At 36.9% G+C, this 13,524-nt stretch overlaps 1 protein-coding gene across 4 annotated transcripts in view; it reads right to left on the bottom strand.

The window, feature by feature from the left end:
* Positions 1–13,524, bottom strand: part of KHDRBS3 (KH domain containing, RNA binding, signal transduction associated 3) — an 83,928-nt gene that overhangs the window by 40,398 nt on the left and 30,006 nt on the right. For all 4 annotated transcript variants that reach the window (XR_001414449.1, XM_014965512.1, XM_014965513.1 and 1 more), the window contains exons 3-5: positions 10,526–10,642; positions 8,203–8,349; positions 2,312–2,451 (exon numbers count right to left, since the gene is read on the bottom strand). Coding sequence is in view for 3 of the 4 variants with exons in the window: in XM_014965512.1 (XP_014820998.1) it covers positions 2,312–2,451; positions 8,203–8,349; positions 10,526–10,642 (404 nt within the window). In the remaining variant the exon portion in view is untranslated. The remainder of the gene's footprint in view (positions 1–2,311; positions 2,452–8,202; positions 8,350–10,525; positions 10,643–13,524) is intronic.

The following is a 13,524-nucleotide window of genomic DNA, read 5'->3' as shown; positions in this document are numbered from 1 at the left end:
GGTATGGAGCTAGAGATACAAGTCTTCTTAAAAGAAGGTACTTGATAAGATGCATTATCTCCAGTTTCAACATGTCTGATAAGGAGTAAAGAAAGCATAAATTAGTACTTTGGCTCTTAAGTAAAACTATTCAGGAATAACAAAGGCTTAAAAATTGGGATCTTAAGCACACTCAGTTATTGCATCCTCAATAGGATGTTTCACATGTCAAGGCTGATATCTTAAAAATATTCTATGGAATATAAATTGAGGTTAGGATGGTGGTTTTAGACTTCATTTTACATGTCTCCTGAAGCTTTGCTTCAATCTCTCCTGGATATCTCAGGGATGTTTGCTATTATTTAGTACTATGACAAAGCCTTCCTGCAACAAAAGTATTACTCACTGAAGTCAGTTCATGCTAAAAAAGAATCAGAGCATTAGAACTGAATTTAGTATCTTTAACTCAGTGGCTGTAGTGTCTCAGTAGCAATGGCATTAAATTTCACTTAAGGAACCTTTTATGTTAATAGCGTGCTTCAGTTTGAGGGGGAAAAGTCTTGGAGTTTAAGACAAACCTTACAGTAGGGACAATTCAAACTAACCACCTTTCTGTTTTCTTAAGAACATATAAAAAAGTAGAAAAAATACAATTTTCAGCTATCATCTCCTATTAAATGCTAATAATTAAATTTACCCTGAAGTCACTTCAATAGCTGTAGGCCAACAGGATGAAATACAGCAGATTTGGTGAGCTACCTAACAGCGTATATTGTCTTACATAAAATGCAGGTTTGAAAACAATTTACCAAAATCCAGAGGTTAGAACTAGCGATGTTAGAAATTCAGTAGCATGAATAGTTAATTATGCACATGTTAGATACTAGTAGTGGAAATCAGGTATGAAACTTTAAAGATCAGCCCAAACAACTTCTACATCACAAATACTAGCTTAAGGACACATGAAAAATCAAGGAAACATGAAATAGAACTGTGTCCCTGTACTGAGCATCTGTAGCAGAGTTGTTACAGATATCTATAAGAAAGTTAAAAACAGATATTTAAGAATTGAAGTGAAACTAGCAAAAACCCAACTCCAAAAATTGAGATCTTTAATTTTCAAGCACTTTTGTATGGTGGATTACAGTGCTAAAGAAGTGAACCTTGGTATATAATTACTACTACTCTGAAAAACATTAAAATCAAGAAAAGTGGAATAGATATATTAAGCAATATTACTCAGACTATAAGAACAAAAATTTGTTGATTTAGAGAAAATTATATTCTTGGTTGTATCCTGTAAGGGTAAGTGTAAATTCTCTAAATTACGATTCATTCTACATCACATTTGCAATCATCATCATAGGATACACATAACTAGAATCTGCATAAACAAAATAATTCCTAGTGTTTTTCTTCTAGCTTGCTTAATATGAGTTAAAACACTTCTGAATATTATTTTGCAATTATTTAAGAAGCTGAAGTGTAAGTTTCAACCTTGCATTAGTAAGCACCAGAGCCACAACTGAAGGAAAATAGTTCACTGTAGAGAAACAGTCACTGAGCTGCTACAGCCACAACCTCTCTGTACTGTAACAGAAAGAGTTACGCACTTTATTTAGCTTTTATTTTCACACTTCAGGACTCAAAGGAGTTGAAGCTGTCATCTCAGTACTGCAAGGAAGATAGGGGATGCTAGAGTAAAAATAAAACATCTCTTGTGTCAGAGAAAAATAAAGCCAAAGCAGCAGTAGGCTTGTCTATTCCTGAATCAAACAAAAGCCCCCTTTTTTATGAAATAAACACAGCTCAAATGAGACTAAATCCAAATTCTACCGCCAAAACGCTTCTGTAACATTTTGTCAGGCCTACAAAAAATCTGTAATAAAAGAGTATGTATATTCCATAAATTGAAATTCATGTCAGTTGAAGCAAGTTTTACCAGTTTTTCAGAGCCATGAGCTCCAAAGGGCCAATAACAGCCCCTACATGCACCTAAGGAGCAACTGAAAATTAGAAGTCATTATAGAAGTCAAGCAGCACAGAAGTAGTCCTGCTGTGCTGCTCACAGTAAGACTGAACATCTTCATATGATTTACATTGTTCCTTATGTACCATTCAAGTTTTAGAGAAATTTCAGCACCACTATTAATTCAGTCTCAGCCAGATACCTTCCACAAATCACTTTTTTCCCTTATCTTTGCTCTTATTTTGAGTATTCTTCACATATTTCACTATTGTACTCTGGGGTGGGGGTTTTTTTGTGTGCTTGAAGGGAGAAGCTTACAATACACACACTCAAATTAAATTCCACTACAGTTAAAATACTTACCTGGACAAAGCAGGGACTGGTACTCCTCTTGCTCGAATAGAGGGTTTTCCACGAACTACTGGAACTTCTGCATTTTCTGAACCACCATTTAAATATGTTAATTCTTGAAGCTGTGCCTGTCTGATTTCATCATTGTAGTCCTAAAACAGGGGGCAGAGTGAGAAAAATTTTCAACCACCACACCAAGTCAGTATCAGCAAACACTGCTCCTGAAAGTTTCCTCTGAAGAAGTTGAACATATCATTGAAAAAGTCTAATATGCAAAGTATTACAGAAAGGAAACAAATTTGTAAAATAATTCTACACAGTAACTTCATTTTTTGCTTGGGCATATTTTTCTTTCCCATTGCATATTACCTCCATGTAGCTTTATGAATTAAAATGTCTATATTAAAATGCTGTAGATAGGGAGAAACAGCAAAAAAAAAATCAGGGGCCCTTTTCTGAGCTGAGATTTGTTTTGTTGTTGCAGATTGAGAATGATAGTGTGTTAAAAGCAAGAAAAATTGCATTGCTTGGTGTGGCAAAGCAATACAGAATAAACAGTCTGTAGAGAACAGTTCCTGACAACTAGGGAATAGATTAGACACCTCTACTTTCAAAATCAAGAGTTAAAGGAAGACTATACAGTGAAATTCATTTGATACAAACATGCACTGATATCTAGTAAGAGCTCCAAAAGTTTCAATTCTAGAACACGCAGGAATAAGCAATTTGAAGACATACAACTTGTTTCTTATTCTGCACAAATCCTCTCTCAGGGTCTATCAAAAAGAAAGCTGAAGTTATTAACATGGAATTAATATAGTACTTCTGAAAGACAAAAGTCTCACCAGAGACCTTGAGCCAACCTCTAAAACTAGATCACACAAATAAAATAGATACAGCAATCAACTTGAGCTGCACATTTTTCTGCCATTTTTCCTCCACTTAAAGACAGAGAATGCATCTGCAAAGGTAAATCAGAAAAAGAAATACTTTGTGTGTATACATGCACACTGAGTATCAAAGTATTCATAAGTCCTCTAATATGAATGAAGTGATAGTTCTGATATAACAACTCTTAATCTTCTGCAAATCCTCATGTTTCAAAGAAGGTGGGTTTGTCCAAATACCATCTATTTCTACATTTCAATTACAAAACAAAGGGTCTGCATCTCACTGGAAATCTGGGATCATTTTTATATATATAAGCACTAGGCAGATACCAAAAGACCATCAGGCAGCCTTGCATTAGACAACTCACTGAAACAACTCCACATTGAAAGGAGATTAAGACATCTATAAACTTGAAGAACTCAATTATCCTTGAAACATTCTGCTTCCCCCAGCTTCCACAAACAGAAATAAGGAAGTTTTCCTTTACACGCCATTGCTGAAGATAGTGTTAAAAAAGTGGCACTACAAAGGCATTTTGTCCAAACTGTCTTAAATAGGCTCTGAAATTTAACTCACAACTGTCTACCTGAAATCATCCTCTATTCAGCAGCAGAAACAAACCCGCAAAGAAGAGGAAGGAAAAAAGTCTGGAAGACCAAAACAAAGTGTTTAACTGAAGCTTCTGAAAAACAGATTACATTATAGAACAACTTGGAACAAATACACAGCCAAACCACCACAGGGAGTAGGACAGACAATTGAATGCTACACTGGCCAATTACTAGACAGAAACCCACTTTATAGTTGTACTTTGTTGCTGGACCAGAACTGGCTACAAACACAAAATTCTGTGCAATGTATGAAACAAAGAACTTCAATCTGAAACAGAATGCTAATGAATTGTTAAAACATTACTATAAGCATGATACTTAGGTCTTAAAGTTCTACCATAGCATATATCAGATATGTCCTCTATAACTTCTCTACAAGACATCCTCCTCAGAATTGGGGCTCCTAGAAAAATACCTTTGATCATCATTTGATGTTAATATCATTTAATTTCTTGAGACAGACATGCTTAGATTACTGTAGTACATGTTGCATCCTTTTTGTTTCTAAAGCTTTCTCCTTTTCCTATAGCACAATACTAGACATACCAGCAGCCTTGGTCATATTCAGGGACTCCAGTGCACAAAGGCACAGAACAGAAAATACTGTTCTTTATCACATATGCCAGAGGCAGCAGGAGGGTACAGAGCAAAGAGACAGCACAAGGAACAATACAAGCAGCCATGATAAGCAAGTGTGTTAATCCATCACACCCTTGAAATGGATTCTTCAACTAGAAGTAATAAAGTCTATTTATAGTTACCCACTACTGGAAAACAGCACACTTAAAATTGAGGAGGCAATCTCCTCCTCACCTAGAACACAAGATGGACATGGAAACCCTTCTGACTGCATCTCCCCCACGCACATTAGGCAGAGCAGACACTCAAATGTCAGTCAAACACTGCTGATTAATTTCAAGTGAACAGATGCACTCTCATTTTACAAATATTGCCCATCCTAACTTTGACTACAGTCTTCTCTGAAGATGGGGAATGTTTTCTTCTGTAGGAATAACTGTCAACAAGACAAGAGATTTTCTCCCTACACAAAATTACTTACATGCCCCAACTGAGCAACATTCTCATTCACCCAGCCCTGACCAACACACCAGCAGCAGCTCTCCTTGGCATCATCTGTAACTTAAGACCTTACTCCAATTTATCATTCAAACTGTTAATAAAAACATTTTAATGTTAGGACAGATCCCTGCAAAACCCTATGCAGTTTTGCAAAACACTCAAGGAGATCTTGATCCTTGCAGCACGCGATAAGCAGTTCCAGCCACCTTTATACACACACCTTACAGTTATTCACCAGCTTGTTAAGAGGAAAGGAGTGTCTAAAGTTCACCAGCTCTTCCAAATGCCATTAAACACTGTTTCACCACCACCCCTTACAAACTGAACACGCAGGAGGCAAGGCAGGCTACAGCAAGAACTTGTAAATTCTGCTCACATTGTAAACAGACTGCTAAAGACAGTTCTCTCAAGTATTTCTAAACTTAGCTTTAAAGACAAGGGAAACAAGTAACTCAGGTAACCAATCGCAAAACATAATTAATGCTCTGGCTCTCAAAAGAAGAATGACTACCACTACTCAAAAATTAAGCAAACTAGACTAAGGGAAGTCCAACTGGCCAAAGCTACAGTAATCATGGTATAATACACAACCCAGGGGAGAGGTGATGGTGGAAGTACCTGGCTTTTTATTTTAACTGACAGAAGTAATTCTGGGATAAATTAATACCAAGCATAACACCCACCAACCTAACAGTCAAACAGACTGCTGACCAGAAGGTCTGGCCAAAACAAAGGGACCAGCTCATTTAAAGGAGGACAAAAGAATGTGCTTGAAGTCAGAAGCCACAATTCTACCTGCAGAAGACAGGGAGGAATCAAGGCAACATAAGCACGGCCAAGTGCTTTTAGGTCTGAAGCTTTTAGGTCTTGGTTTGAGTTATACCAATAATTTAAAGGAGAATAACCACTGCAGCTGCTTGAGGCTGAGCTTCAATGCAAAGGTGCTTGTTCATGGATCTAAGAAGATCTGAGAGGAGAGGCTAAGGCATTTGTGCTATTGCTATAGTCAGCTACTACAAGGATATTTTGTATCCTACATTCTAGCACCAATTGTGATCGTATATTCAGGCCTGATCTGAAAACTGAAAGTGACCATATTCATAAATTAAGACCAGCATCTGAAGTTGTTGGAAGGTATAGCTAGCTTTCGGTGTAAGGAGAACACAAGATCATAACCACATGTACCAATAGCTGGATTTCTTATTTGAAATAAAACTGATAATTTGCTAAGAAAGCCACAACAAACCTTACAGAAAAATAAAATCAAGTTGCATTTGGCAGAAGTTAACCAAATGGTAGCTCTAGAAAGGACATCTTGTTGCTTATTGCTGCCTGGATTGGCCACTGCAAGGGAGGCTGGTGGACAGAAGAGATTAAGGCATTTAGAACCATTCTGATAAGATTACATTTGTAAAGCCAAAGGGAAATTAAAGACAGTGTTGCTTGATCCCATAGTTCAGAAAAGATTATGTAGCATCAGTTCAGCTCAGTACAATAAAGATGCAGTGATCAAAAATTGAGACAAAAGTATACAACCAATAAACAGATTTGCTCGTTATCAGTCTGTAATTCTACTGGCTTAACAGCAGCAGGGTAATGGCAAGGTTTTGATAAGCCTCTTCATTTATTATGCCATTAGGTATATCAAGCTCAACGACAAAAAAATAAGATCTCTGATGAAGGGGGTAAAGGGATCATATATATCCTATTTCCAGTGCATGCAGAAAGCACTGTCAAATTAAGCACATTTTCATCTAAAAAGAAAACAGCTGTTTGATCATGAGAATAGCCAAGAACTTCATTCTGCCTTATCTCTTCACACAACCAAATAGCAAATCATGTAAAGACAGTAACCTTCAATATTATGACAGTCTAGCATTCCAACAAATATGTTGAGTATCTTCTGTTTAATCAGTTCAGATGTTTGAACAGTAGTATATTTACCTCTTCATATACATCAAGACAAAAGCCACTGGGAAACTGCAGACAAAGTTGTGGTACTTACTTCTTAATAGTACATAATTATTTCACATGAGGATCTATTCCTAAACAGCCCTCCTGATGCTCATTACTTATCTATCATGCTTTGGATTGTGTCATGGAGCAGTAGAGGGGTGTATGAACTAACTGTCAGATAAAAACAAAACAGAAGAAACTCAAGGAGCTTCTTCAACTCCAGTCACCTGGGAACTTAAGTTTTATGGATCTGGACCAAGTTTTGTATGAACTAAACACACACAGAACCATCAGGGCATCAGCACCAACTGCTTCACAGCTGGCAGTTCCACCCCCAACAGGCTGTGATGGCCACACAACAGGTATCCCCAACTGTTCCCAAATGCAGCTATGCTGACTACAGTCTCTCAAATATTTATGAGCTGTCACCCAGATACACACCTTAGCAAAGTTTCCTTAGCCAGGTCTCTCACATTTCTAAGATCTGACAAATCAAGACAAACACTTGGATAACATTTTCAGCAGTAAAAATAAACAGAAGTCAACACACCTTGAGGATGCTTTGCTTTCTATATTCATTTGGTAACCAATAAAAACAGAAGAACGTTCACTGAAGAGCTACTACAGCTTGAAATTTCACACAGAGTAACACCACCTCAAATGCCTCAGCTTCTTAAGAGAGCTTGGATTGTTCCAAGCATTTCAATACCACAAAGCAATCAAGGTTGGTCCTTATATGAGAAGCAAATAAAGGAATCATGCACAGGAAGACACTGAAAATCCTGCAACACCACTGTCTATACATATTCCAAACCTGGAGTACAAACTTACACTGGAAATGACATTTCATTTTATACACCCATATATTATAAATTGAAGTACACACATAACCCATAACACTAGCTTTGTAAAAAAAATACAAAATTTTATTGATTCTCAGCACCGAACACTAAACCAGGATTACAGGTGAAAGCAATTACTACAGCTTCAAGTTTATTTATTCTTAGTGAAACAATCCTATGCTGATGCTTCAGATATCAGTAACAGAAAAACCCTTAAGCAAAGTTATTTTTCCATATTTTACACATTTTTAGATTTTTTCATAGACTTAAATACTTTGCACATGACCAGTTGAGCAAGAGTAAGCTGCTTTTTTACTATAGGCCATATCATGAGGTGAGAATATATGGACAGCTGTGCATTTACCTAATAACTGTCTATAGGAGAATGAGAACTTGTAAATATAACTACTTTCACAGTGGAAGGAAAATATGCAACATGACCTGACTGATGTCATATGGTTAGTTTTAGAGACAGTTGTCTCACTTAAGGCTACCAGAATTTTTATAAAAATAAAATACTAACAGGGATGAGGAACTTCTTGATTTCTTCCAATGCATGTCCCATTCTGGCATATGCTTCTGCCGGTGGAGCAAATACTTCAATTAAAACATGCAGGTCGTCATTTAGGTGGAAGTACTTTGCCTCTCCACTTTTTCTTAACTCTTCTTCCTAGGAGAAAAAAATTGGGTTTTTTCCACCTTATTTCAAACACATAAGGCAAGTGTTAAAGTTGCTTCAGAGGCATTTGCCTCAATCATTTATTCATGTTGAGATGTTAAAAACTGAAAGTATAAAGTTGCCTACTTCCCTGATACTTTAGCAAGAAGATTCATTTGAAGTGTATCAGAATACTATGAGTTTGCTTATCACCAGTGACTAGTAACACCAAAAATAGGACCCATCAGCTTCTGCTCACATATAGAACTGCAGCACAGAGAATATTTCCAAGAGTTCTCAAGTGCACCAGTTTCATGTACAAGACACCGAGAAATATAAGTGAACTTGAAGCCTTTTTTCTCAAAAGTCAGGTCTTTGGAAATAAATTTGATCTAATATTCCACAAGAGCAAGATTATTTTACCAATATTATTTCAATCTTAGTATTATTGCTCTGCTCAGATACTTCTCATTTGTTTTCCTGTTCTCATTAAGATTTCTACCCCATGAGTACATAGAGGGCACTGTTAAATCTTTACATGAGTAACAGGACAAGGGGTAATGGTTTTAAATTAAAAGAGGGGAGATTTAGACTAGGTAGAGGGGGAAAAAAAAAGGATTTTTTTTTTTACAATGGCAGTAGTAAAACACTGGCCCAGGTTGCCCAGAGAGGTGATAGATGCAGTTTTGACTAGCATCTCAAATCAAGAAAAAGCCAAACAAAAATTCATTACCAACTGAAACAAGAGACATTGAAACGATTCAAATAGAAACCTTTAAGACTCTTCCCCAGGATTCTGACCCAGGTTAGGATCTGAACTTTTCAGCTTGAGCTTCTGATTTTAATAAAACAATTTTTCATACTGCAGAATCATCAGAAAAAAAACAACTCAGGGCCTTCCTACTCCATGACATCTTGTTTTGATATAGAAACATGTATTATAGCAACAGAAGAACGTCAGTTTGACACATTCTACAATAACTGAGGAAGTTCACCGAGTGTCATTGAAATCAATCTGGAAACTTTTTCATCCTACCTTAGAGAAAATTTCATATTTTTCTTTTCTGGTTGACTTGTCCTATTTCTTCTTAAAGTTACTAGCAATTTTTTCATAACTGTGTAAACTTGCATTATCTGTATTATGTATTACATTATCAGCTTCCATTAAAAAAAATCCCTCTCATCTTCAAGCCTTTATGTGTTGTATGAACATAACTTATATTTAAGTTATATTGAATAAAAATATTTTCAAGAAGAAATTAAAAGAAAGAGTTAGCTCTTAGGTTGCTCAAAACAGAAATTTCTGGGCTCTGATCAAGTTCTTGATAATTACTCTAAATCACATCACATTTAGATTTTAATGATGGAGAAATATCCTGAAAAATATGTAGTTTAGGAAATTCAGTAGCCATCCCTCTAAGTCACTTTTCCATATGAATGTCATTATCAGTCTTTGTAGCATACAATATTATGAAGTTTCAGACTATATAACCACAGAAGTATTTCACTGGAGGCCTATAAAACATGGTACCCTACAGGCAGGAAATATGTTCAGTGCTTTGATTTGTCTCAAGAGGAATGCTCCAAATTAAAAAAATGCAGCTTACCAGACAGGTGACATGGTTACTGTGAGGGCAGTGAGACACTGGAAAAGGTTACCCAGAGAAGCTGTGGATGCCCGATACCTGGAAGTGTTCAAGGCCAGGCTGGATGGGGCTTTGAGCAACCTGGTCTAGTGAGAGGGGCTGGAACTAGATGATCTTTAAGGTCCCTTCCAAACCAAACCATTCTATGACTCTATAATAAATGTTATTTTTTTGTGAAAATGTTTTGATTTATCTCAAAGTCAGGTTCCTTCAGAAGTGAGAACAGTGCCGTGTTCACTTGGGCATTACTCATTACATGCTGTACAAGATCAATCTAGAACACACCTCAGGTGATGCTCCACTGGCATCCACAGGGACCATAGTTGGGGGACCTAAGTACAACTCATGGTTGCCTCAAAATACTCACCATGAGAACAGACTCCAGAGGAAAAAGACTCCATTAAAACCTAACACAATGGTATCCTATGCTTTTTATTTGCTCACCAATTTTTGTCATAGGGTTTGTTCACCTCCCCAAAGATTTTAGGAAAAAGTTACAAACCCCAGGTGTTAAACACTCTAGTAGCATGCTCAGGTCTTACCTTTGTCTTGTCCCTCATAGAACCTTTTCCTAAAATAGACATTTTTGTCAGTGTTTCTTCCTGTAAGCGCTTTAGAGAATTGCCACGTGGACCCAAAAGTTTTCCCACAAAGTTGAACTGCAAGAAAACAAGAGTCATTAAGCTAATTGGATTTTTAAACATAAATGAACAAGTGGAATATTTTCCTGAAGCAGCTTTTTGTTCTAGATGCAAACAAGTATTAGATCATAAACTACAGCCACTAAGTACAAACATGTAGGACAGTTGATAACACATCAGTGGCTCCACCAGGTGCCAACAGGAATACAGATGTATCTGAACTCAAATAGCATAAAGAGAACTTTCTGTTTATCACATACAACACTGAGAACAAATGTGCTCAAACTGCAATTCAATTCTCAGCAATTGTTACCAGGTACATAAAACCACAAAAACAAAGCTGGCAGCAAATCTCATAGAGTACTAACCAAAGTTCTGAAGACAAAGAAAATATCTTAATTGTCTTATCCTCCCCTGAAGATTTATGAATACAGCAACCCATACAAACCAAAGCTCTGGAGAAAAAAAAAATTTAATTGCCTTATCCTCCCTTGAAGATTTATGAAGCAATATGGCAACCCATACAATATACCCAAAACTAAAAACACAAACAAGGAATTAAATCCAGAGAACATAAGCATTTAAATGCAGTCCCAAAACAGAGTCAACACTCAAGATCTTCTCAACTGCCAGTCAACCCCCATTATCATCAAAGTTGACCAAAATGAGTTCGGGTTCCTTACCATGGCATTACCCCATTGAGATAACTAGGGAGAAGAAAGTGCTGAGCCACAAAAATAAAAGATGACAAGGAAAATCCAACCATTTCCATTTACAGAAAACAAAAAAAACATACAGCTTGTGCTTTTTCAGCCCAGAAGATCCTTCAGAGGGCAAAATAGGCTAAAGAAAACAAGCATTAAAAAATATTCATAAAAGGACAAAGGAGAATCTGCCTATTGTCATTTCAAGGACACAAAATTGGACTTGGAGCCAGGATGTGCAGAGAATATGGTTTTGGTTTTATTTCTCACCGTCCTGCTGTTACAATTAATTGGCAATAAACGAATCTCCCCCAAATTGAGTCTGTTTTGCCTGTGACTAATTGCTGACTGATCTCCCTGTTTCTCTCAACCAATGAGCTTTTCATCTTATTTTTCTTATTTTAAAGGCAAATATTTTAATGTCTCATTTATATAAAGTGTGACCTACAAGCAACTTCAACTTGACTTCAATACCACCAAAAGTTGTTGTCTTCTCAAAACAAACTCTGCAGCATTGAAGCTAGACATTATGGTAGCTATACAAGTAGCTGCACAAACTACATGTTCAGACAACACACTTAATGAATGTGAAAATGCATTAGCTGTATCCTGAGATTCACTGAACTGTTCTTTCCTGTGCACTGTGGCTTCAAATATTAGTTTTGACAAGTCTGAAGCATGAGAAACCTGTGCTGCAAGACTGAAATTCTGCTGATTAGAAAGCCCATACTTCTAGATATTGCTTAAAGACACAACGAACAGTGAAGGTTACTAAAAAATGGCTTACAATGCAGCCCCAAAGCCTTTTTGCTCCAAGATAACAAAGCTAAAAATATTTCAGTTGATTATTCCATAAATAAAATCCATTTATGATATTGAATGAATCCTTCCAGTAGAAAGATTATTTACTTTGAACAGGCACCAATTTTGTTTGAAATACTGTTTTGTTTCCCTTTTACATCAAATTGGAAACATCCGATCAGCAAAAGTTTTGACATATTTCATAAAGATACAGAAACACTCAAGTTATATACACTTTATCCTCAGTAATCAAGGAGTATGAGAACTCAAGCCTAAAGTTACAAGAATCACCACACAGTGAGGCACAAGTTTTTATTGCAAAATTAACAAATCTAGCCTATTTGGTGGTGAATCTGAAGCAAATAAACTTGGCAGATCCAAGCTAGCTCTTACACAAGACAGCTGATGGGCAAGTTCCATGGGCACTTCCCACACATCACATTCCTAAAGTTCATCTGCCCAAGAAAAAAAACAAATTCAGGTCTAATACTGAATTCAAGCTTACAAACTATCTGAATTAGACACTGGAGGGTAACTAAGAGACATCTGAGCAGCTCCATACAAGTCAGATCATTGATATTCACTAGCTCTGGCTCAATCAGACATGCCAGACTCCCCTCTTCACTCACCCTTCTCCCCAGTACAGTACAATCATATCCAAACTGCCATAAATACCCAAAACTGTCCTGAAGTTCACCAGCTTCAGTTTTACATTGTATTAGAGCAGTCTCTCTGCTTTCCAGCACAAGGTGGGCTGGAAGCTATTGCCACGTTCACAGTTCTACACAACAGCTGAACTCTGAGGAGCTGGCCATGAGTGTTATTCTACACTGGATGGATCACTTGTGTTACATCAAGGATTGTCTAAACATTAAGACAGCTTCTGATGTCTTAGGTAAGGATTGGGATCATGCTGATGATGGTATAAAAACAGAAAATAAAGTCCCCCACTCAAAGTTCCTTCTAGACCAACTCTGAAGGATATGCCAAATATGGTACCTCAAAGTTACAGCAAAGCATTTAAGGTATCTTTGCAAAAACAGCATCAAGATTCAGATTAACAAATCTGGGAGGAGACATTTGGAGAAGATGAGAAAAATTATTACCCCAGCTACAGTTCAAGCCAAACAACACTGCAGTTGTGACAAATTGTATCATCTGTAGTCTTACATCATTACAAAGTATTACCAGGTATACATTAGTTTGAGCAAAAGGATACAAGGTTTAAGGGTTGTTCTTATTTCCAAAAACCTCCAATCACTGCTAACACAACCTTCCATATCAATCACAAAGTAAACTGGAGGTGTTAAAAGATGCACCACAAAGCACAATAGCCCCTTCTCAGATACTGGATTCTATCCCTTGGCCATGGTGTCTAGAAACCCACAGACACTG

Source organism: Calidris pugnax, unplaced genomic scaffold (genome assembly GCF_001431845.1).
Source record: "Calidris pugnax isolate Ruff unplaced genomic scaffold, ASM143184v1 scaffold41, whole genome shotgun sequence".
In the NCBI taxonomy this organism is placed as follows: domain Eukaryota; kingdom Metazoa; phylum Chordata; class Aves; order Charadriiformes; family Scolopacidae; genus Calidris; species Calidris pugnax.
The sequence above is the reverse complement of the archived record's forward strand: the minus strand, read 5'-3'. Positions and strand labels throughout refer to the sequence as shown.